Source organism: Oncorhynchus mykiss, chromosome 21 (genome assembly GCF_013265735.2).
Source record: "Oncorhynchus mykiss isolate Arlee chromosome 21, USDA_OmykA_1.1, whole genome shotgun sequence".
NCBI lineage: Eukaryota > Metazoa > Chordata > Actinopteri > Salmoniformes > Salmonidae > Oncorhynchus > Oncorhynchus mykiss.
Genome location: NC_048585.1, coordinates 35,997,395 through 36,024,088, shown reverse-complemented (window position 1 = coordinate 36,024,088; position 26,694 = coordinate 35,997,395). Strand labels below are relative to the sequence as shown.

The 26,694-nt window shown below is 42.9% G+C and overlaps 1 protein-coding gene across 1 annotated transcript in view; it reads right to left on the bottom strand.

Annotated features, from left to right (window-relative positions):
- Positions 1-24,268, bottom strand: part of sepsecs (Sep (O-phosphoserine) tRNA:Sec (selenocysteine) tRNA synthase) — a 39,249-nt gene extending 14,981 nt beyond the window's left edge. The window contains exons 1-9 of the mRNA XM_021577629.2: positions 24,188-24,268; positions 23,671-23,795; positions 22,759-22,913; positions 22,512-22,630; positions 19,693-19,851; positions 16,401-16,554; positions 16,059-16,161; positions 14,518-14,647; positions 12,147-12,238 (exon numbers count right to left, since the gene is read on the bottom strand). Coding sequence (XP_021433304.2) covers positions 12,147-12,238; positions 14,518-14,647; positions 16,059-16,161; positions 16,401-16,554; positions 19,693-19,851; positions 22,512-22,630; positions 22,759-22,913; positions 23,671-23,784 — 1,026 coding nt within the window. The 5' untranslated portion in view covers positions 23,785-23,795; positions 24,188-24,268. The remainder of the gene's footprint in view (positions 1-12,146; positions 12,239-14,517; positions 14,648-16,058; positions 16,162-16,400; positions 16,555-19,692; positions 19,852-22,511; positions 22,631-22,758; positions 22,914-23,670; positions 23,796-24,187) is intronic.
- Between the last annotated feature and the right edge of the window lie 2,426 nt (positions 24,269-26,694).

Below are 26,694 nucleotides of genomic sequence, written 5' to 3'. Positions count from 1 at the left end.
CAGTTTGGTTTTAAATGCCTTCACTGTACTGTACATATCAGAGATGACACGATCCCGACCCTGCAGCTGCAAGTTTATTGCATTCAGATGACTCGTAATGTCACACAGAAAAGCCATTTCACACAGAAACATTTCGTCTCGGAGTTGTGTTGTGTCTTTCCCTTTGCTGTCCAAGAATAGACAAATCTCCTCACGAAGCTCGAAACATCTTTGAAGCACCTTTCCCTGGCTTAGCCATCGCACCTCTGTGTGATAAGGCAAATCACCATGCTCCGTTTCTAACTCCGTCAGAAATGCCTTGAACTGGCGGTGATTCAAACCTTTGGCTCTGATAAAGTTAACTGTGCGCGTGATGATGCTCATTACATGCTCCATTTTCAAGGCTTTACCGCACAACGCTTCCTGGTGTATGATACAATGATAAGCTGTCAGCTCACCTGTCGCGTTTTCCTCTTGCATCTTTTCCCGTATCTTCGCCACCAGTCCGCTCCTGTGTCCACACATCGCAGGTGCTCCGTCGGTTGTCAAACCCACAAGTTTTTCCCAAGGCAGCTCCATCTCATTTACACATCTTGACACCTCTTCATACAAATCATGCCCCGTAGTTGTGCCATGCATAGGACGTAAAGCCAAAAACTCCTCTGTCACGCTTAGGCTGGAGTCCACTCCGCGGATGAAAATTGACAACTGGGCAATGTCAGAAATGTCGGTGCTCTCATCCACAGCCAAGGAATATGCAATAAAATCTTTTCCCTTTTTCACAAGCTGCTCTTTTAGATTGATGGACAACTGGTCTACTCTCTCGGCAATGGTGTTTCTGCTCAGACTCACATTTAAAAAGAGTTGCCTTTTTTCTGGGCAAACTTCGTCACAAACTTTAATCATGCAGTTTTTGATGAAATCCCCCTCCGTAAATGGCCGGGCTGATTTAGCGATCTCTTCTGCCAAAATAAAACTGGCCTTGACAGCAGCCTGGCCTTGTGATTTGGCTTTTTTGAACAGAGCCTGTCGAGATTTGAGGCCTCGTTTTAATTCCTCTGCCTTTTGTAGCCTTTGTTCCATGTCCATATTCTTGTTTTTGTCCGCGTGTTTCGTTTCATAATGTCGTCTCAGATTATACTCTTTCAGTACCGCCACACTTTCTCCACACAGAAGACACACAGGTTTTCCAGCTACCTTCGTGAACATATACTCCGACTCCCACCTTGTTTGAAACCCCCGGTTCTCAGTATCCACCTTCCGTTTTGCCATTTTTGATGGGTATCTGAAAGTTAATTTTACTGTGATGCTGACGACTGCTGTGCCAATAAATATTGAAATGAAGCAGCCTACTGCTCGGTGCGTCACCTTTGCATTGTGGGAAATGTAGTATTGGTGCGTGTAAAAGATCTGCGGGCTGCCGGCTTGCTGCGGGCCGGTTCTAATAATAAATCAAGATCATCCCAGGGGCCGTAAAAAACCTTCTTGCGGGCCGGATGTGGCCCGCGGGCCTTGACTCTGACATATGTGGTGTAATGTATTGTGTAACATGAAGTCCTATGAGTGTCATCTGATGAAGATCATCAAAGGTTAGTGATTCATTTTCTCTATTTCTCTCTTTGGCTGGAAAAATGGCTGTGTTTTTCTGTGACTAGGTACTGACCTAACAATCGTTTGGTGTGCCTTTTTGAAATTGGACACTATGGCTGGATTTACAACAAGTTTATCTTTAAAATGATGTAAAATACTTGTATGTTTGAGGAAGGTTAATTATGGGATTTCTGTTTTGAATTTGGTGCCCTGCAATTTCACTGGCTGTTAAGAAGGTGGGAAGCTACCGTCCCACATATCCCAGAGAGGTTAAACAGGTCAACATTCACAAGGCCACTGGGCCAGACGGATTATGGAGGAGGACGTGTGCTCCAGGCATGTGATGACCAACTGGCAGATGTCTTCTTCTATTGAAGGACATTTTCAATCTGTCCCTGATTGAGTCTGTAATACCAACATGCTTCAAGAAGACCACCATAGTCCCAGTGCCCAATAACACTAAGGTAACCTGCCTAAATGACTACAGACCCGTATCACTCAAGTCCGTAGCCATCGAGTGCTTTGAAAGGCTGGTAAATGGCTCACATTAACACCATTATCCCAGAAACCCTAGACCTACTCCAATTTGCATACCGCTCAAACAGATCCACAGATGATACAATCTCTATTGCACTCCACACTGCCCTTTCCCACCTGGACAAAAGGAACACCTACATGAGGAAAGCTATTTATTGACTACAGCTCGGCGTTCATGCCGAGTCATGCCTGGATGGCCAGGCGCCGACTCCAACACCATCATTAAGTTTGCAGACCACACAACAGTGGTAGGCCTGATCACTGACAATGACGAGACAGCCTATAGGGAGGAGGTCAGAGACCTGGCCGGGTGGTGCCAGAATAACAACCTATCCCTCAACGTAATCAAGACAAAAGGAGATGATTGTGGACTAAAGGAAAAAGAGGACTCAGCACGCCCCCATTCTCATCAACGGGGCTGTAGTGGAGCAGGTTGAGAGCTTTAAGTTCCTTGGTGTCCACATCAACAAACTAGAATGGTCCAAACACACCAAGACAGTCGTGAAGAGGGCACAACAAAACCTATTCCCCCTCTGGAGACTGAAAAGATTTGGCATGGGTCCTCAGATCCTCAAAAGGTTCTGCAGCTGCAACTGGTTTGAATAACTGCCTGGCATGGCAACTGCCTGGCATGGCAACTGCACGGCCTCCGACCGCAAGGCACAACAGAGGGTAGTGCGTACTGCCCAGTACATTACTGGGGCTAAGCTGCCTGCCATCCAGGACCTCTATACCAGGTGGTGTCAGAGGAAGGCCCTAAAAATTGTCAAAGACCCCAGCCACTCCAGTCATAGACTTTTCTCTCTGCTACCACATGGCAATCGGTACCGGAGCACCAAGTCTAGGACCAAAAGGCTTCTCAACAGCTTTTACCTCCAAGCCATAAGACACCAGAACAGGTAATAAAATGGCTACCCATACTATTTGCACTGTGTCCCTTCAACCCCCTCTTTTACGCTGCTGCTGCTCTGTTTATCATTTATTCATAGTCACTTTAACTATACCTACATGTACATATTACCTCAATTAGCCCGACTAACCGGTGACCCTGCATACTGTTATTTTCACTGTCATTTCAATGTCTTTATTTATTTACTTATTTATCTATTGTTTACCTAATACCTATTTTTTCCTTAGAAATTGCACTGTTGGTTGGGGTTTGTAAGTACGCATTTCACTGTGAGGTCTACACCTGTTGTATTCGGAGCACGTGACAAATACACTTTGATTTGATGATGTTGTTTGGCAAAACAGGTTCATTAGAAACCTTGTAATCTGCTCTTTTTTATAGGGTATAGCAATCAAAATGTCTGTCCTGCATGGACCTCTGTAGGATGATATGGAAGAAGAGCTTACTTGGAAAACTCCATTCTTTTCTTTGTCAATGCACACAGCGCTGGTCATCAGTCTCTTCATTCTCAATTTTACAATTGATAATATTGACACCATCACACGGTTATTAATTTAATCTCATCTTTAGGCCACATCTATTAAAATACAGTTCCAGTCCAAAGTTTGGACACACCTACTCATTCAAGGGTTTCTCTTTATTTTTACTATTTTCTACATTGTAGAATAATAGTGAAGAAATCAAAACTATGAGATAACACATATGGAATCATGAAGTAACCAAAAAAGTGTTAAAACAAAGATTCTTCAAAGTAGCCACCCTTTGCCTTGACAGTTTTGAACACTCTTGGCATTCTCTCAACCATTGTCAACTGGAATACTTTCCTACAGTCTTGAAGGAGTTCCCACATATACTGAGAACTTATTGGCTACTTTTCCTTCACTCTGCAGTCCAACTCATCCCAAACCATCTCAATTGGGTTCAGGTCGAGTGATTGTGGAGGCCAGGTCATCTGATGCAGCATTCCATCACTCTCCTTCTAGGTCAAATAACCCTTACTCAGCCTGGAGGTGTGTTGGGTCATTGTCCAGTTGAAAAACAAATGATAGTCCCACTAAGATGGGATGGTGTATCGCTGTAGAATGCTGTGGTAGCCATGCTGGTTAAGTGTGCCTTGAATTCTAAATAAATCACAGACAGTGTCACCAGCAAAGCGTACCCACACCATCACACCTCCTCCTCCATGCTTCACGGTGGGAACCACACAAATGCGGAGATCATCCGTTCACCTACTCTGCATCTCACAAAGACACAGCGGTTGGAACCAAAAACCTCTTATTTGGATTCATTAGACCAAAAGTACAGATTTTCAATTGTCTAATGTCCATTGCTCGTGTTTCTTGGCCCAAGCAAGTCTCTTCTTCTTATTGGTGTCCTTTAGTAGTGGTTTCATTGCATCAATTCGACCATGAAGGCCTGATTCACTCAGTCTCCTGTGAACAGTTGATTTTGCCATATGCCTTGACCACAGGAGGCTGGTGGCACCTTAATTGGGGAGAACGGGCTCGTGGTAATGACTGAAGCGGAATAAGTGGCATGGTATTAAATACATCAAACACATGGTTTCCAGATGATTCATGCCATTCCATTTGCACTGTTCCAGCCATTATTATGAGCTGTTCTCCCTTCAGCAGCCTCCTGTGGCCTTGACCTCTTTCTCCCCTCTCCCTCCAGATGAAATCCTGCGACTAGTGATGTCTGGCTGCCCGACAACCTGCCCACTTGACTACATCCTCTCCTCCCATTCCTCATCAACTCATCCCTTGATCACTGGCTGTGTCCCTTCTGACTTCAAGTTGGCCCCTCCCCAAGAAACCAACTCGACCCTTGACGTCAAAAACTACAGACCGGTATACCTTCTTTCTTTTCTTTCCAAAACAATTTAATGTGCTGTCTCTGACCAACTCTCTAGTTATCTCTCTCAGAACGATCTTCTTGACCCTAACTAGTCCCACTTCAAGGCAGATCACTCAACTGAGACTCCTCTCCTCTGTGTCACAGAGGCTCTCCACACTGCCAAAGCTGACACTCTCCTCTGTTCTTATCATCCTAGCTCTATCAACTGCCTTTGACACCGTGAACCATCAGATCCTCCTCTCCACCCTCTCAGGTTTGGGTGTCTCAGGCTCTGCACTCTCCTGGATTGCATTCTACCTGGCAGGTCGTTCCTACCAGGTGGCATGTAGAGGATTTGTGTCTGCACAACTTGCTCGCTCTACTGGTGTCCCCCAGGGCTCGGTTCTAGGCGCTCTCCTCTTTTCTCTTCACACAAAGTCACTCGGCCCTTCATATCCTCACATGGTCTCTCCTATCATTGCTATGCGGATGACACTTAACTATTTTTCTCCTTCCCCCCCTTCTGACACTCAGGTGGCGACACGCATCTCTGTGTGACTGGCAGACATCTCAGCTTGCCCAGGACCTAAACATCACAGTTGACGACTCCATGGTGTCCCCCTCTGAGAGTGCAAAGAAACTTGGCGTGCCCTGAACAATACCCTGTCATTCTCTGCAAACATCAAAGCAGTGACTTGTTCCTTCAGGTTCATGCTCTACAACATCCGTAGAGTATGACCTTTCCTCACACAGGAAGCAGCATAGGTCCCAATCCAGGCACTTGTCATTGCCCATCTAAACTACTGCAACGCTGTTGGCTGGGCTCCCCGCTTGTGCCATCAAACCCCTGCAATCTTTCTAGAATGCTGCATCCTGCTTGTTGTTCAATCTTCCTAAGTTCTTCCATGTCAACCTACTCCTCTGCACACTCCACTGGCTTCCAGTCAAAGCTTGCACCATCTTCAAGACCCTGATGCTTGCTGATGGAGCAGCAAGGGGAACTGCACACCCTTACCTTCTGGCTATGCTCAAACCCTACATCCCAGCCCAAGCACTCCATTCTGCTACCTCTGGTCTCTCTGTCCTGTTACCCCAATGGTGGAAGAAGCTTCCCCCTAAAGTCAGGACAGTGGAGTCCCTGCCCATCTTTCGAAAACATCTGAAACCCTACCTCATTGAAGAGTATCTTAAATAACTCTCAGTGCATCCAACGCACAGCTCATCACCGTCTAACACCATCCCTACCGTGAAGCATAGTGGTGGCAGCAACATGCCGTGGGAATGGTTTTCAGTGGCAGGGACTGGGAGACTGGTAAGGATAGAGGGTACAATGAATGCAGCCAAGTACAGGCAAATTCTTGATGAGAACCTGCTTCAGAGTGCAAACAACCTTAGACTGGGGGCGAAGATGTGTGTTCCAACAGGACAATGACCCCAAGCATACAGCCAAAGCAATGCTGGAATGGCTTCAGAACAAGAATGTGAAAGTCATTGAGTGGCCCAGACAAAAGCCCAGACTTGAAATCCATTGAAAATCTGTGGAAAGTCTTGAAGATTGCTGTTCACTGCTGATCCTCACCTAACTTAACAGTGCTTGAGAAAATATGCAATGAAGAATGGGAGAAAATCCCCAAATGCTGATGTGGAAAGCTGATACAGACATAACAGCTTTGAGTAGTCTTGGGTATCACTGCTAAAAGGTGCTTCTCCAAAGTATTGACTCAGGGGTGTGAATACTTATGTAAATAAGACATGGCTGTATTTCATTTTCAATAAATTTGCAGAAATATCAAAAAACATGTTTTCACTTCGTCATTATGGGGTGTATGTGTGTAGATGGGTAAGAAAAAAATAATGTATTTAATCAATTTTGAATTCAGTCAAGGGTTATGAATACTTTCTGAAGGCACTGTACTTCCTCCAAGTTAGCTAACCACTGCAGCTAGCATTGACATAATTAAGTCACTATAGATTAGTTCCTATGAAACAGCTGCCTGTGTTAGCCAATAATGTCAATCTGCAGACTGCTGTTACTACATGCCGCACCCACTGCCATTGAGGCTACTAGCGCCGTCTCTGGCCCACACTCCAAGCACAGTAGGTGGCGGTAATGCACCAACGTTGAATGCCAACTGCCGAAAAACCCCACAGAAGAAGGAGGCTGCTAGCTAGCTACACCGGTGTAGTGTCCTTTGCCTCCGCCAGCTGAGCACTGCTTTCCCACAGTTCTGTTAATGTTACGGCGAGGGAAGTAGCTAGTTATAGCACAATGCTTGGAATTGCGCATGGCGATCTTAGGCTTGTGTGCGTCTCCGCGGCCATAGAAACCCATTTCATGAAGCTCCCGACGAACAGTTCTTGTGCTGACGTTGCTTCCAGAGGCAGTTTTGAACTTGGTAGTGAGTGTTGCAGCCATGGACAGGCATTTGATACGCTCTACGGGGTTCAGCAATCCCATTCTATGAGCTTGTGTGGCCTACCACTTCGTGGCTGCACTTACCACTTTACAATAACAGCACTTACAGTTGACCAGGGCAGTTCTACCAGGGCAGAAAGCTCTTCGGTACGGGACATTCTACTGCCAATGTTTGTCTATGGAGAAGGCATGGCTGTGTGCTCTATTTTATACACCTGTCAGAAACGGGTGTGGCTGAAATAGCCGACTCCACAAATTTGTAGGAGTGTCCACATACTTTTGTAGTATCGCTAGCAGCCTCAATGGCAGTGGCCTCAGCATGTAGTAAGTGACACACGTGCGTACTGGGCGCAGCACGTTGTGGGCATGACATGTAGTAAACAAGGTCTGCAGATTGACCCTTCTCGTGTCCACTGCTGAGGTAGTGCAGTGTCCTTAGCTAACTATGTTGTGCTAGCTAGTGAACATGCTAACATTAGCTAGCTAAACATTTGGCTACGGACTGGCGCTGGCAGTATGGGACTACGGCGAGTGAATTAAATTGTTTCTTCATCATCTTGCTAGGTAGTTATCTAGCTGTGTCCATCTGGCTAGTATGAACAAAGGTGTTCTACAAAATAGCAACATTAGCATAGTTAGCTAGTTAACGTTGGAATATAGACCATTAACTAAGCCAGTAATCTGTATATAATGACAAAATGCTCATGTCTCTGCCCTAACAATGGGAGTCGTTGTCCCAAAGGCAGGAAGGCAGGCAACAAGCTTAGGTCCAAAATAAGCCCACAGAAACGCATTTTGTACAGATTTTGGCGAGACTGAAACCTCTCACTTTGCCTCTTCCTCTCTGACTAAGAAACTCACGCGGATATGCATTGCCAAACGACGCTACTGACTCCTTCTGGTTTGGAGTATATTAACAATGACTTCAAGGTCTTTGCTGTATGAACACAAAAAAGAGATTGACTGCTGACACTCAGGGGGTGCTAAGTATTGTTGGCAGGCAAACGTTTGATAATCTTACTGGTGTGTCTGATCTTTTATGGTAACGCCTACAGTCTCTGTACTGCCCAATCATATTAATTTAAGACCACCATAAAAAGTATTCCCAATTACAGCTATTTAGTTGCAAATACACTACCCTATTCTCGGTCATGGCAATAATGCTCCAAAAGACTGGTAATAAAGACATGGTGATAAAAGGGCCTCCAGAGTGGCGCAGCGGCCTAAAGCACTGCATTGCAGTGTTGTGGCTTCACTACAACCTGGGGTTCGATCACAACCGGCCGTGACCAGGAGTCCCATAGGGCGGTGCACAATTGGCCCAGCGTCGTCCGGGTTAGGGGAGGGTTTGGCCGGGGGGGGGCTTTACTTGGCTCATCACGCTCTAGCGACTCCTTGTGGTGCGCCTGCAGGCTGACTTTGGTTGTCAGTTGAACAGTGTTTCCTCCGACACATTTGTGCGGCTGGCTTCCGGGTTAAGCGAGCAGTGTGTCAAGAAACAGTGCAGCTTGGCAGGGTTCTGTTTCGGAGGCGCATGTCCCTCGACCTTCGCCTCTCCCGAGTTCGCACGGGAGTTGCAGCGATGGGACAAGACTAACTACCAATTGGATATCACGAAACTGGGGAGAAAATAATATATTTTGTTTTGTCATAAAGTGAGACTCATCCAAAACTGAGTTTTGCGAGACTTGTGGTCATGACTGTGTCACAATGTAAATGAAGGTTGGGTTGGTTTCAATCCTGCCCACATGCTGACAGCTGGCAGCACACAAGTAACCATCAATTCAGATTGCAGCTACACACGACCCAACCATAATACTTCTGATAAATACGGGTATACTTTGGATATCCCTATGGTGCAAGTTTGGGACAAATCAGTAAATTACACAATGTACATGGGACAATATGTTAAAATTCAATAGCTTCAAATCTCAATGAGTTAACCTTAAACCAAATATACATTCTATAAATTGATATAGAAATATTGAAACATTTAATGAGAAAACTAAAAGGTGTGCAACATGAAAATTGTCTCATTTACATTTTGTAACTTATTGATGGTCCCCAACTAGTCCAGGAGATCCAAAGTCAAACCAATTTTGCCACGGTTGCTCACTAGCAGGCTGAAGGTAATTGCAACAAAAGTACACCTTGACTTGAGGTTTACAAAATCCCTCTGGCGGCTGAGTTGACCCATTTTAAGAAATGCCATTGACTTGTGGAGAAAACGTTTAACGTCTTTGATAAGCTGATGAGGACGTTTTTACAGGAACTGCCACCTGGTGATGTTAACGTGTGCCAGGTTTTCTGATGGGGTCAGCTACAACGTAGCGTTCTATCCCGTGACACTATGCAGACTAATTGGCTAATACTTAAAGTTAACCTTACTCTTTTTCTAATGTTGGCAAGATGTTTTTTTGGATGTCTTTTCACACCGAATGCTAACCAAGATTGTTGAATCAGCAAAGTCAGCCAACCACTGGGAATGGTGCGGAACACAAACCCTGGGACTGTGGGCGACTTTACAGTGCTCACTTCCTAAGCTAAAGGTATACCAGCTCTTAATAATGAGAAAGAGTCCTTTTATGACAAATTATTCAAAGCTGTTGAATCGCAAGGGTATGCTTTGAAATCAGTAAGCTGCAGATGGTATTAACGGGCGTGTTCAACATTGCAGCCGACTTTGAAGGAGAGTTAAGACAGACTAATCTACAAAACATCTTCTCATTATTATTTGTAGATCAGTCAGTCAGTCACAATTGATCCATGATACGGCTTTGATTCGTTCTAACACGGCCATAATCTGGTTCAGACATAAAAAAAATGTATGATCAGGATCAATTGAAATCAATCAACTCTGGCAGTGTCGGGTCATGTGGTGGCAAGCGGTATTTCCTGGGAGGATTTGAGCAAACATTAACCTGATAGCATTTTGGTCATTGTATGGCATACCATAGGAATCAACATTTCATGGTGACACAGAAGAACCATGTTAGAAGTAACCAAATGCTGTCTGGGGAGACCAGCGCACCATTGCCAGTGCAAAATACAAGAGCTAAACTCAGCAAAGAAAGAAACATTCTCTCACTGTCAACTGCGTTTATTTTCAGCAAACTTAACAAGAGTAAATATTTGTATGAACATAAGATTCAACAACTGAGACAAACTGAACAAGTTCCACAGACATGTCGCTAACAGAAATGGAATGTGTCCGTGAACAAAGGGCGAAGGGGGGGGGGTGTCAAAATCAAAAGTAACAGTCAGTATCTGGTGTGGCCACCAGCTGCATTAAGTACTGCAGTGCATCTCCTCCTCATGGACTGCACCAGATTTGCCAGTTCTTGCTGTGAGATGTAACCCCACTCTTCCACCAAGGCTCCTGCAAGTTCCCAGACATTTCTGGGGGGGAATGGCCCTAGCCCTCACTCTCCGATCCAACAGGTCCCAGACGTGCTCAATGGATTGAGATCCGGGCTCTTCACTGGCCATGGCAGAACACTGACATTCTGTCTTGCAAGAAATCACACACACATGCTGGAGGGTCATGTCAGGATGAGCCTGCAGGAAGGGTACCACATGAGGGAGGAGTATGTCTTCCCTGTAACTGTCATTGCAGGCAACAAGCTCAGTCCGATGATGCTGTGACACACCGCCCCAGACCATGACGGACCCTCCACCTCCAAATCGATCCCACTCCAGAGTACAGGCCTCGGTGTAATGCTCATTCCTTCGGCGATAAATGCAAATCCGGCGATAAATGCAAATCCGACCATCACCCCCACAAAACCGCGTCAGTGAAGAAAACTTTTGCCAGTCCTGTCTGGTCCAGTGACGGTGGGTTTGTGCCCATAGGCAACGTTGTTGCCGGTGATGTCTGGTGAGGACTTGCCTTTACAACTGGCCTACAAGTCCTCAGTCCTGCCTCTCTCAGCCTATTGCGGACAGTCTGAGCACTGATGGAGGGATTGTGCGTTCGTTCCTGGTGTGTTCCTGGTGTAACTCAGGCAGTTGTTGTTGCCATCCTGTACCTGTCCTGCAGTTGTGATGCAGTTGCAGTTGTTACACGTTGTCTGCCATTGCGAGGATGATCAGCTGTCCATCCTGTCTCCCTGTAGCGCTGTTTTAGGCGTCTCACAGTACAGACATTGCAATTTATTTCCCTAGTCACATAAGCAGTCCTCATGCCTCCTTGTAGCATGCCTAAGGCACGTTCACGCAGATGAGCAGGGACCTTGTGCATCTTTCTTTTGGTGTTTTTCAGAGTATGTAGAAAGGCCTCTTTGGTGTCTTAAGTTTTCATAACTGTGACCTTAATTGCCTACCGTCTGTAATCTGTTAGTGTCTTAACGACCATTCCACAGGTGCATGTTCATTAATTGTTTATGATTCATTGAACAAGCATGGGAAACAGTGTTTAACCCCTTTACAATGAAGATCTGGGAAGTTATTTGAATTTTTACTAATTATCTTTGAAAGATATGGTCCTGAAAAAGGGACGTTTTTTTATCCCTTTCACAAGTCTGATTTTCCACGTATATTGCCTAGGAGTGTCTGGGAATGGTGTAGTACATAACGCATTTTAGTATACTGTATTGTTAGCTCTATTTTAGTAAATGGAGCCAACAGGGACTATTTTGGAAACTCCTCTCCTTCACTTGAATGGATTTCTCCTTGCTTTCGCCCTCCCCCTCTACTTAAATTGTATTTTTATCTCTGGAGTTTACATGTAGAGAAGACACAGTGCTGACAACCGGAGAAAAAACGGATAGCGGCTGACTTACACCCTTGTTGTACTGAGATGTTTCACTAAATTAAAATACATGCTAATCAGTTTCACTTTATTTCCTAAACTGAATGAATATTAAATTAGGCCCCAACCTTCTGCTCTGCCAGGAGTTTCCTGTAGCCGCTGGCTCCCAGGGTGAGCAGGGTGATGAGCACATCTAGGGAGGGTGAGGCTGATGCGCGACCTGGAAACGGAGGGAAGTCAGTGTCATACTAAAGGGGACAGACAAACACTTTCGAATCTGAACCCTTCCTAGGATTCTATCGATTTCGGTAACAATATCAATTCCTCTTAACGATTTGGTTCCTTAATGGTTCCAATTCATACAATAATTGAAAATATAAGCTCATTATTATGGCTTTGAATGCTTAAAATCTAACTCCAATTCATGGAGAACTTTATTATAGCTAAATGGAAGGAATGTGCTCAAGTCTATATTCTTGCATAAACAGAAAAAGGGTGCTTGAAGTCAACAGTCGATCACAAAGAAAAAGAGGATAAACACTCACTTGATATAGTTGGAAATGGAAGTCTGTTTCTTCTTCTATTCTTTATTCTACTGATCTTTTAGGCAACATATCCAACTACAACACATACTAGCCACATGCAGGTCTTTATTATGGCCTAGCACAAGCATACCTGATTTTATGACATGTTGATTATTTTAAACTGGTGAGTTACGTCTGGGCTGGAAAACAATACTGCACAACAAGTAGCTCCCCAGGATTGAAGTTGGATCAAGACCGTGAGCTACCAAAATTAATTAACTTTCAATATTCCAGAGGGGAAACAGAATTTGTCACCAACATCAGACAGACGTACAGTGGGGCAAAAAAAGTATTTAGTCAGCCACCAATTGTGCAAGTTCTCCCACTTAAAAAGATGAGAGAGGCCTGTAATTTTCATCATAGGTACACTTCAACTATGACAGACAAAATGAGAGGATTTTTAATTAATTTATTTTCAAATTAAGGTGGAAAATAAGTATTTGGTCACCTACAAACAAGCAAGATTTCTGGCTCTCACAGACCTGTGAGATCTTCTTTAAGAGTCTCCTCTGTCCTCCACTCGTTACCTGTATTAATGGCACCTGTTTGAACTTGTTATCAGTATAAAAGACACCGGTCCACAACCTCAAACAGTCACACTCCAAACTCCACTATGGCCAAGACCAAAGAAATGTTAAAGGACACCAGAAACAAAATTGTAGACCTGCACCAGACTGGGAAGACTGAATCTGCAATAGCCCCGTGGGGTCAAAATGATCACAAGAACGGTGAGCAAAAATCCCAGAACCACACGGGGGGACCTAGTGAATGACCTGCAGAGAGCTGGGACCAAAGTAACAAAGCCTACCATCAGTAACACACTACGCCGCCAGGGACTAAAATCCTGCAGTGCCAGACGTGTCCCCCTGCTTAAGCCAGTACATGTCCAGGCCCGTCTGAAGTTTGCTAGAGAGCATTTGGATGATCCAGAAGAAGATTGGGAGAATGTCATATGGTCAGATGAAACCAAAATATAATTTTTTGGTAAAAACTCAACTCATCGTGTTTGGAGGACAATGAATGCTGAGTTGCATCCAAAGAACACCATACCTACTGTGAAGCATGGGGGTGGAAACATCATGCTTTGGGGCTGTTTTTCTGCAAAGGGACCAGGACGACTGATCCGTGTAAAGGAAAGAATGAATGGGGCCATGTATCGTGAGATTTTGAGTGAAAACCTCCTTCCATCAGCAAGGGCATTGAAGATGAAATGTGGCTGGGTCTTTCAACATGACAATGATCCCTAACACACCGCCCGGGCAATGAAGGAGTGGCTTCGTAAGAAGCATTTCAAGGTCCTGGAGTGGCCTAGCCAGTCTCCAGATCTCAACCCCATAGAAAATCTTTGGAGGGAGTTGAAAGTCCATGTTGCCCAGCAACAGCCCCAACACATCACTGCTCTAGAGGAGATCTGCATGGAGGAATGGGCCAAAAGACCAGCAACAGTGTGTGAAAACCTTGTGAAGACTTACAGAAAACGTTTGACCTCTGTCATTGCCAACAAAGGGTATATAACAAAAGTATTGAGATAAACTTTTGTTATTGACCAAATACTTATTTTCCACCATCATTTGCAAATAAATTCATTAAAAATCCTACAATGTGATTGTCTGGATTTTTAATTCTCATTTTGTCTGTCATAGTTGAAGTGTACCTATGATGAAAATTACAGGCCTCTCATCTTTTTAAGTGGGAGAACTTGCACAATTGGTGGCTGACTAAATACTTTTTTGCCCCACTGTATATAATACACACACAGAAATACAACCACTGATGGCTGGCAGAACAATTACACTACATGAGCCTCACATGATAACAGACTAGTAACTAATCCAGATAATGGCAACTTTACACAAAAAGGTTGCAGCCCTGGTTCAAACGCATATGGCCCTTAGGAATTTTAAACAGCACTAACCTGGATACATTCTGCTGATCTCCTGAATGAAAGACTCATTGAAACCTGCAATTATGGCACCACCTACTGGAACCATGAAGTTTTTGTCCAGGCTTTGTACAAAGGCATCGATTCTTCCAACACGAGCTCCCTAATGAGATTATAGAAAAAAACTAACTTTGCTATGTATAAAAATAATATACAGTGCATTTGGAAAGTATTCAAACCCCATCCTTTTATCCACATTTTGTTACATTACAGCCTTATTCTAAAATGTATTACATAATTTGATTCCCTCAGTAATCTACACACAATACCCCATCATGACAAAGCAAAAACTGTTTTTTAATTTATGCAAATGTATTAAAAATAAAAAACAGAAAAACCTCATTTACATAAGTATTCAGACCCTTTGTCATGAGACTCGAAATTGAGCTCAGGTGCATCCTGTTTCCATTGATCATCCTTGAGATGTTCTACAACTTGGAGTCCACCTGTGGTAAATTCAATTAATTGGACATGATTTGGAAAGGCACACACCTGTCTATATAAGGTCTCACAGTTGACAGTTCATGTCAGAGAAAAAACCAAGCCATGAGGTCAAAGGAATTGTCTGTAGAGCTCCGAGACAGGATTGTGTGGAGGCACCGATCTGGGGAAGGGTACCAAAAAAATTCTGCAGCATTGATGGTCCCTAAGCACACAGTCAAGACAACGCAGCAGTGGCTTCGGGACAATGTCTCTGATGCTCCAGATAATCAACTAGTCTAAAGGAAACTTTTATTGCTTCTTTAAATCAGAACAACAGTTTCCAGCTGTGCTAACATAATTGCAAAATGGTTTTCTAATAATCAATTAGCCTTTTAAAATAATAAACTTGGATTAGCTAACACAACGTGCCATTGGAACACAGGAGTGACGATTGCTGATAATGGGTCTCCGTACGCCTATTCCGTAAAAACAATCTGACGTTTCCAGGTACAATAGTCATTTACAACATTAATGTCTACGCTGTATTTCAGAACAATTTGGTGTTATTTTAATGGACAAAATGTTTTACTTTTCTTTCAAAAACAAGGACATTTCTAAGTGACCCCAAACTTTTGGGGTGGGGTGGCAGGTAGCCTAGTGGTTAGAGCGTTGGGCCAGTAACCGAAAGATTGCTAGATCGAATCCACGAGCTGACAAGGTAAAAATCTGCCATTCTGCCCCTGAACAAGGCAGTTTACCCACTAGGCCGTCGTTTTAAACAAGAATTTGTTCTTAACTAACTTTAACTGCCTAGTTAAATAAAGGTTACATTTTTTTTAAACGGCAGTGTATGTAAATGTGATTTTTTTCCCTCACATTTATGAAGAATAAAAAACCTCTCTTAAAAAAATGTGAAATATGAAAAAAAATCTAAAAATGTCCATTTAGGATATTGTGTAGAATGATGAGGGGGAAAAAATATTTAATACATTTTAGAATAAGGCTGTAGAATAAAATGTAACACATTTAGAAAAAAATCAAGGGGTCTGAATACTTTTTTTGGGGTTGGGGTGGGGGGTATGAGTTGGTACCTGCTGAATAAGGTGCATACACTTGGATGACTGCACTCCATAAGCATTGTTGACAACATGGGGGATATCATATTTGGCAGACATAGTGGCTAGCTCCTCCAATCTGCAAGAACAGAGAAAAGTCATCAATAATGCCCTCGTACTCTTGACCTAACATACATTACTCCAGTGTATGTTTGTCAATAATGTCATGAATTAGATATAATAAACAACATGCAGATTACACAAATAACATTTGTTTCAAGTCATACCATTTATTATAGCACATGATAATTGGACATGCACATCTACCTTTCACAGCTCTACTGAACCATGATTGGATGGCTTGAGGACAAGGCATACCTGTCGGGAACACGTGGGGCAAAGCAAGATGTAGTGGAGTGGATGCAAAGGATGTTCTCTGCTCCCAGCTCTTGCACCTTACGTTCCACAGCTTCCATATCTGTTCTCAGCTCATCACCCTCCAAAATGTTCTCAACCACCACTGGTTCAAACCCTGTCCATGGTTACAAGGAGCAAGAGAGTTGTCAATGTTGGGGTTGCCTCATGGTGAACTACACTGGGGCAGCGCAAAAACAGTAGGTTTTTAGCTGCCACAGTGGATGCATAAATTGAGCAAGAGAGCAAGATACTTGATCAAGCATTCACAGGCGTGAGCTGTGAGTAGGGTTGCAAAAGGTCGGAAACTTTCCGGAAATTTTCCATGGGGAGTTAAGCCCGGGAATTTTGCTTAAATTCATCAAAAAAGTTTGCTTATAATAGTGAACCTTTTTTGTGGGATATACATAAGGCTTGCGGCATATTTTGGTTAAACTATCACCAAGTCAATGGAATTGCAACCCTCTGCATGCACAGTGCACTCTTCCATCACATGTACAGCTGATTCTCAAGATCTTGCACACTAATGAGATTCTATTGAGCTCACACTACTACACTCTCTGAGCCAAGGACAACAATACTTTCTGGTAAATTTTGATTAAAATACTGGGTGGGGTGAATATATTGTATATGACATACATTATTTTTTGTTAACTAGTAAATAGTAGCCTACAGTAATGCGTGTTTAAATAATTTCTAACAATTTATGCTAGTTCGTTTTTTGCTACCATGTGGGTTTTTAGCTTGCTTGAGCCTGCTAACTGAGGAGTGTTAATTCACCCGTTTCCATACATGTTTCAATTTAAAACATTTATCAAACAAAGGACATTTTTAATCTAACTGCTTAACTGTTAATCTGTACATGGAATTGTATTTGTTGTTTTTTTTACTCATTTTTTTTCTATTCTTTACAGGAAAATGTCACGGGCACTATCTGATGTGTGGAGACATTTCACTGCAGCTAATGTAGAAGGAAAAGCTGTGTACATTTGCAAATACTGTGCCAAATCATGTGTGAAGAATGCAACAAAGATGCAAAATCATCTGGCCAAGTGCATAAAGTTCCCTCAGTGCTCAGAACAAGGAACTTCTGACAAAAGTCCCTCTACTTCTACTCAAGATGAAAATGATGAATCAGACACCTTATCGATAGCAACAGCTCATGGTCCTCCTGGAATCATACGTTTTTTTGACTCAATGGAAGAACATGGTCAGAGAAATGCTGATGAATGACTTGCTCGGGCTGTGTATGCAACTGGTTCACCTCTGATGCTCACAGGCAATGTGTATTGGAAGAGATTTCTGAATGTTCTTCGCCCAGCTTACACCCCTCCAACCAGACATGCTTTATCTACTCATTTGCTGGATGCAGAGTTCAAGTGAAGGTCAAGCAAATCATAGAGAAAGCAGACTGTATTGCAACCATCTCTGATGAGTGGTCAGATGTTTGTGGGCCAGGAATAATTAACTACAACATCTCCACATTGCAGATGAGCTGAAGGAAGTCATCAATGACCTTGAACCACAGAAGGTATTTGCACTGGTGAATCTGCTCCTCAAGGACATCATGGCACTGAAAACAATGGATACACTTCAGGAGAGCCAAGGACATGGTTAGGTATGTGTAGGGTCATCAAATTACAGCAGCAATCTACCTCACCAAGCAAAGTGAGAAGAAAAAGAGCACCACATTGAAGCTGCCCAGCAACACCCGCTGGGGTGGTGTTGTAATCATGTTTGACAGTCTCCTGGATATCACAGTCGGTCGATATGTACAGCCCCATTAAGAGGATCCTCCTGGATGATGTATTTCGGGAGAGAGTGGTAGCAGCCTGAAACTCTTGAAACCTATAGCAGTAGCCATTGCACGGATTGAGGGAGACAATGCCATCCTGTCTGATGTTCAGACTCCGCTTCTGAATGTAAGAGAAGAAATCCATACTGCCCTGCCCACTTCACTGTTGCTCCAAGCAGAGGAAACTGCAGTTCTGAAATACATCAGAAAGCGTGAAGACTTCTGCCTGAAGCCCATACACACCGCAGCGTACATGTTGGACCCCAAGTATGCTGGCAAGAGCATCCTGACTGGTGCAGAGATCAACAAGGTCTATGGTGTCATCACTACCGTGTCTCGCCAACCTTGGCCTGGATGGTTCTTGGCAGTCTGGCGAAGTACACTTCCAAACAAGGGCTTTGGGATGAAGATGCAATATGGCAGTCGTGCCAACATCTCATCAGCCACCTGGTGGAAGGGACTTTGTGGATCTGAGGCTCTTTCCCATGTTGCCTCCATCATCCTCCAAATCCCACCAACATCAGTTACCTCAGAGCGCAACTAGTCCATGTTTGGAAACACACACACCAAAGCACACAACAGGCTGACCAATACAAGGGTTGAAAAATTGGTGGCAATCCGGGTAAATTGGAGTCTTTTTGAGCCTGACAATGAGCCATCCTCAACAAGGTTAGAAAATGACAGTGAAGATGAGGCCTCAGAGTCTGATGTTCAAGAAGTGGACATTGAGGTGGTCCAGGTAGAAGACATGGAAGCCTGAGAGGAAGACAACCAAAGCTTTAGTTTCTAGACTATCATTTTGCAGCTTTATGTTGAAAAAGTTTTTGGGAGATGAGATGGATCATTGGGGATCACTCAATATTCCCTTTATTTTGTTGTTCTGTGAAATTATCCCATGTGAAGAGTTAACTTTTATTTATATTGGAAGGATTTAATCATTTGCAATAATGTCAACTTATAATAAGGTAAAAGGTTTATGTTTCTGTCTCCATATGATATGGTAAATATATCCAATGCAAAAAACATTAAATTGAAATAGTATTAATTTGCATATATTTCCATTAATAACCCATATATTCCCGTTAATTCCCATATATTCCCACGGAAAGTTTCCACCAAAATGTGCAACCCTAGCCGTGAGACTTATTCTTGAAATTAGAAACCAAGAGTAATTTTGTGCTGAGCAGGGCGAGTCTCTAATTGACCCATGCTGCTCATGCCCAGGTTTCATTGTAATTAATAGGAGCATGTCACACTCTGCAAAAGTTAGACCCTACGCCTCGAGTATATGCATGTTAAGCAGCTCTTAGAAAAGAGAAGTACTTTTTTCAAACCCAACTGAACTAATAGGTAAATCTATTGCAAGAATAACAAATCAGAGCATGAATGTAGAGTACAATAAACTGTTGATGGATAGTTTTAAGAGCAGAACATACTTTCATGTTAATGTTAGTGCCTAACCTGCAGTGATCATGGCTTTGAAACAGGACTTCTGGTCAATGCGGGGCCAGATGATGTAGCGCCCCTTTGGTCTCTTGTGGCGAAGTGTTAGGAAGCACAGTGTCAGGCTCATCCCTGTTGCCATTGGAACTACGAAACAACTGGTCACACTTCGCACACCTGCAAACACAGACAATTAAGTGATAATGCCCGAGAAGCCGGTGTTGAGGATATATTGGCATGGTTTGTTTTTGTTGGCCGGCAAACCGTGCCAATATATCCTCCAAACACTGGCTTTGAGGGCATTATTACTTTAATACAACAGGTCTCCAACATATTCAAACAATTATTTACAGAACATTATTTTGATGAATTTATTGATACTATTTCATACTTCCACAAGATATAGTCCTGGCACAAATCTAGGGTTGCTACCCATGCCGGCTGGTCGTTCGTTCTAATAGGTTACCAGAGACGAGACCGTTGTTAAGCAACCAAGTCATTCGTTCTAAATTTTCCGTTGCCATGATGGCTGACAACGTTCTAATACCTTGCTTGCTAGCTAGCCAACTTTAGCTATGACAGTCACGTCAAACAAAAAAGCCAGAACAACACCAAAGGTGCTGCATTCACGTTTAAGTGGTTTTCTATAGATTTTTTGGGGATACCTCCATAACAATGAGCTAATGTGAGATTATGCCTGGCATAGAATATTGGCTCTCTTAGATCAAGAGAAAGATGAACGGAGCAAAGTACAGGGAGATCCTTGATGAAAACCTGCCCCAGAGCGCTCAGGACATCAGAATGGGGCGAAGTTCACCTTCCAACAGGACAATGACCCTAAGCACACAGCCACAATAACGCATGAGTGGCTTTGGGACAAGTCTCTGAATTTCCTTCAGTGGCCCAGCCAGAGCCCGGATATCTCTGGAGACCTGAAAATAGCTGTGCAGTGACGCTCCCCATCCAACCTGACAGAGCTTGAGAGGATCTGTATTTTATTTATTTTTTATTTAACTGAGAGGATTTGCAGAGAATGGGAAAAACTCCCCAAATATAGCTGTGCCAAGCTTGTAGCGTCATATCCAAGAAGACTTGAGGCTGTAATCGCTGCCAAATTTGCTTTCACAAAGTAATGAGTAAAGGGTCTGAATACTGTTTTTGCTTTGTCATTATGGGTGGTATGGTGTCTAAATTGATGAGGGGGAAAAAACAATATCATCCATTTTAGAATAAGGCTGTAACGTAACAAAATGTGGAACAAGTCAAGGGGTCTGAATACTTTCCGAATGCACTGTAGGTGCAGATAAAATAAAATAAATTATTCTATAGATATTTAAAATCAATACTGCAATTTTATGACGATTTGATGTTCCAAACATATCTGTTAATGTCTACTGCAGCAAGTCATGGAAATAAATGTGCTGAAAACATGTTTGCTCACTACTTAAAAAGAAGATAGAGAACAAGCTATAGGACACTAAAGAGGCCTTTCTACTGACTCTAAAAAAACACCAAAAGAAAAGATGCCCAGGGTCCCTGCTCATCTGTGTGAATGTGCCGTAGGCATGCTGCAAGGAGGCATGAGGACTACAGATGTGGCCAGGGCAATACATTTCAATGTCCGTACTGAGAGACGCCTAAGACAGTGCAGCAGGGAGACAGGACGGACATCTGATCGTCCTCGCAGTGGCAGACCATGTGTAACAACACCTGCACAGGATCGGTACATCCGAACATGACATCTGCAGGACAGGTACAGGATGGCAATAACAACTGCCCGAGTTACACCAGGAATGCACAATCCCTCCATCAGTGCTCAGACTGTCCGCAATAGGCTGAGAGAGGCTGGACTGAGGGCTTGTAGGCCTGTTGTAAGGCAGGTCCTTACCGGACATCACTGGCAACAACTTCGCTTACGGGCACAAACCCACCATCGCTGGACCAAATAGGAATGGCAAAAAGTGCACTGACGAGTCACGGTTTTGTCTCACCAGGGGTGATGGTCGGATTTGCATTTCTCGTCGAAGGAATGAGCGTAACACCAAGGCCTGTACTCTGGAGCGGGATCGATTTGGAGGTGGAGGGTCTGTCATGGTCTGGGGCAGTGTGTCACAGCATCATCGGACTGAGCTTGTTGTCATTGCAGGCAATCTCAGCCCTGTGCGTTACAGGGAAGACATCCTCCTCCCTCAAGTGGTACCCTTACCGCAGGCTCATCCTGACATGACCGTCCAGCATGACAATGCCACCAGCCATACTGCTTGTTCTGTGCGTGATTTCCTGCAAGACAGGAATGTCAGTGTTCTGCCATGGCCAGCAAAGAGCCTGGATCTCAATCCCATTGAGCACATCTGGGACTTGTTGGATCGGAGGGTGAGGGCTAGGGCCATTTCCCCTAGAAATGTCCGGGAACTTGCAGGTGCCTTGGTGGAAGAGTGGGGCAACATCTCACAGCAAGACCTGGCAAATCTGGTGCAGTCCATGAGGAGGAGATGCACTGCAGTACTTAATGCAGCTGGTGGCCACACCAGATACGGACTGTTACTTTTGACCCCACCTTTGTTCAGGGACACATTCCATTTCTGCAAAGTCACATGTCTGTGGAACTTGTTCAGTTTATGTCTCAGTTGCTGAATCTTGTTATGTTCATACAAATGTTTACACATGTTAAGAGTTTATAATAATCATACTATTAAAAAATAAATAAACAAATAGATACTTGGGAGTGAAAGTATCGATATAATATTGTCCAAAATAATATTGTGATATGTTGGCATACTATCGATTTTTTCCCCCATCAATTTATCAGTAGGCTGAATGGAAACTTAGTTACACACCTGAAAGTTTTAAAATGTCCAGCACAACTGAATTAGTCAGCTTGTTCAGCAGACTGGAACCTGTAGCCTTGGGTTGAATTGCAGCAATGTCTCCAGATCGTCCTATCCCATGGATTAACCTGTGTAAAGCAATAAACACAGATCTCATGATCATGACATGTGTGACAAAACTGAAGGCTACTTGGAATTTAGCAAAGCTAAAGTAAATTTGTCTATTTTGAAAATGCTCCAAGTAACAGCTGATAACCTGTAATGTCGTCGGGCCACCAGACTAGAGGCCACTCTGCCCTCTCTCTCGCCAACGCCACAATTTCCCAAGAAGTTGTTGCTGTCCATCACAGCCAGTTCATTCAGGAAAAGTTCTATTGTGCTCTCGCTCCATCCCTCCTCTGGACATTTGCCCTATAAGGTACATTGAGTATACGCAACAAGGTACATGCTTCAGCCACAACACCTGAATTATGTAGGCTAAATAGAACTGTAAACAAATGTATGTGTAGTATCCATCTAAGTTATGGTTGTTGTGCACTCCATCTCCATTCACATCATGGATGTAATCATTAGTCCAAACTGTTGCGTTATGCAATAAAAATGAGTTTCTATTGGATACATTTAGATAGGTCCTTCCTCATTTGTTTCTGCTTGGTTCCATTACGTCTTGCAACGGAAATCGTTTAAGAACCAAAAGTTGGTAAGTAAACAGAAAGAAACGGGGAGGGACATACCTGAATTTGTCCAATACTAGTAGTGCCATCGAACATTCAAGCTGCTGTACAGACTATGGAGCTCTAGTCTAGAGGAGCCAGTTAAACCGTGTTCGAGAGCATTTTTAAACACTCTACATTTTTTGACAAATAGGTGTAATTGTTGCAATAGCTTGTGAGTGGACAACATATACTATCATCCTAAATTGACATGTTAGATTTGTTTTGTCTTAATATCTTAATTTAGGATGATAGTAAATTAAGCAAATTCACACATTTGTTCAATAATCACATACGTCTTAGTATTAACCATTTAAAATCGTTTATTTTTTAAATGCTCTTAAACAGAATTTAACCAGGCGCTCTAGACTAGGTCGTCAATAGGGTCTGTGCAGCAGGCTGAATGTTTGACGTCCCTATTCAGATAATTCTAAGGTCGGTAAATCGGATAATACCTGTTCCAAAAGCAGTCTAATCAGTTGCTCATGACTGCGACGTGCCTGTGACCCCTGGCGAATGTATGATGGCGACACAATCTTCTCACTTATGGAAAAGTTTTCACTATTCATCTCAACAATTGCTGTCAAATAGATGTGTAGATTAACATACGCAATTCGTCAGTATAAACGTGTACTTTAGGGAACGTGTTCCGCACGAAACTCAAGTACAAAGTACAACCTGCGTCTAACGTTATGCGACGACTAGCTTCGTCGCGCAACTAGCCATTTAAATTACCCTTTACATTAACAATTTAGAATTGTATTTTATGTTACAGATGGCTATTTGTAAATATAAATGGTGTCTTAAATGGCTAGTAGCAGGACGAAGCTATGCTACGACTAATCCAGAATCTGGGTGTAGTGTGTAGGCTAGAACGAGTGGTTTATTCAGTTCAAACGACGAATCCAAGTGACGCTCAGCACCGTTTCTGAAAATCTTGATTGTAGCGTTTATCTTTTTAATCTGCTTTACCTTTCTTTCGGTTTTCACTGTCACGAACCAGTCGCTAGAGATCTCCTTCTCTTCACAAAAAAAAAAGTACTTCCGGGTCACATAATTTCGGAAACATCCTAAAATAAAGTCCCATGTAATAGTAGAAAACATTTATTGTCGGAACATTAACAATGATTCATATTTGTTCATATTTAAGTGACATTTGCCTTACATGTGATATTTAAACATGTTCCAATGTCAAATAAATGGCCACAATGCAAATCACTGTATATGGAATATATTGGTTTATAGAGCAAAAAGTATTATTGGTGTTGCAGTAAAAGTTGTGAATACCCAGTAGGGTCTGTGGAATTTATAAATGGTGTTATGTCATGGCGGACTGAGGTCTAAATACCCAGAAACACTTTATTCTCCATCCACTTCATTCGTGCAATACACTTGGACCTCCTGAGTGGCGCAGTGGTCTAACATGCTGACCAGACCAGACACTTCGCAAAATAAATTTAGAAATCCATGTTATTCAATTATTGCGTGCCAACGAGAGTCTGGTTGCCAAGGGCTAAAATATAACTCCTTTCTATTTCTGACGCAGATCGTGCTGCAAGTCCTGCCTCTCCCATCTCCTCATTGGTTTATAGAAGCAGGTACCCACGTGCCATCTCCTCATTGGTTATACCCACATGGGTGATTGAAAGATGAAATGTTTTGCCGGTAGTCATGGTAATACTATGACAGTTTAGATGCCAAACACCATATAAATCCAATGAAAAAGCCTGGAAGGAGGAGAGATGACTAGAAACGTTTCGGTTGGCCGTTTATGTGTGGATTAATTGGCGGAGTAGAGGAGCTTGTGCATTTCAGGTAAAATAACAACTCAATGTTTATATCCCAGGACAAATTAGCTAGCAACAGCAAGCTAGCTAAATAGGACAAATTAGCTAGCAAGTGCAAGCTAACTAGCTAAATTGCCATACATGTTTAATGCTTTTCTACCTGTCCCCAAATTTATGTAATTGGTTCAGAGTTTGTTTTGCTATTTTAACCAGCGTATCGTGATCGCGTTTGGGCTCTGTCGCAGCTGGTGGCGACCCATGGGGTGGTACACAATTGATCCAGCATTGTCCAGGTTAGGGGAGGGTTCGGCCGGCAGGGATGTGCTTGTCCCATTGCGCACTAGTTGACAAGGTCTGACACATTGGTGCTTCTGTGTTAAGTGGGCATTGTGTCAAGAAGCAGTGCGGCTTGGTTGGGTTGTATTTCGGAGGACGCACGGCTCTCGACCTTTGCATCTCCCCATTCCGTACGGGAGTTGCAGTGATGAGACAATACAACACACTGTAGGCCTATACATATTGGGTTATGTAAAAAAAAAAAAAAAAAAAAACATTTATTTACAATTTAAACATAATGAATATCAACCAGGCTATGGGTACAGTCACCAATTTTGTAAAATGTGTCGGTTAAAGTTCATGGTCAAACACTCTAGGATACATTCATTCATTTCAATTAAATATTTCTTTAAATTTGTCAGTAAAAAATGTATGGTCTGACATTGTCATTTCAATCTCTCATCAAATAAATCCATTAAATTAGTGATTGGACACCGATATGGAAAATCTATGTTCGATATCAGTAGCATTTTTCGATTCGATATTGATATTTAAATATAAGCTTAAACCTTAACTTCTTTCAACTAAGTAATTTACTCTCCGATAACGCATGTAAAACAGTCTCGCATGCCATTGTGAAAAAGCTCATTTACATTGCCCTCTCATAAGACTACTTTAGAGAACAAGCACACATAAACACAACTGCTACTGTTTTCTAAAAGGTCGAAGCAGAGGATTCAACTTTTCTGGACCCTGCTTCTCATGGGTTCAAATAGGCATACCAATGAGAACTTTTCAAAATATCTACCACTTCTTTCTGAGTGGGTGGAGTAGAAAGTGTTGCTGAGCATATTAACCACAGTCCACCATGAAATTACACTATATAGATTCTACAGATCCTACTGAGTACTCCCTACCCCACTTGTACATCGGCACAAATAATAGTTTTTTCTCCATAAGCCAATGTGTTATGCAAATACAGTCATTTGTATTGTGTCCAATGTAATGGGCAAAGTAAAAGGTCAGCAACACTCAGCATTATTCAGAGCCCCCGTGAAATGACACCATAATATAGATTCCACAGACCCTACGGAGTACTCCCTACCCACTTTTACATTGGCACAGATAATTGTTTTTCCTATAGTGTCCTGATACCCAATTTTAAGCTGTTTGACCACAGTAAAAGGCCAGCAACATTTTGTATTATTCAGAGCCCCATGAAATGACACCATATACTGAGTATTCCCAACCAAACCTTTACATCAACACATAATAGTGTTTTCTCTATAAGACAATATGTCATCTATTGGTCTACACTGTCTTGGATTGGGACAAATGGAATGAATGGAGTAGAAAGAGCTGCTGGGTATTTAGACCATAGTCCCTCAAGAAATAACACCATATATCAATAAGGTC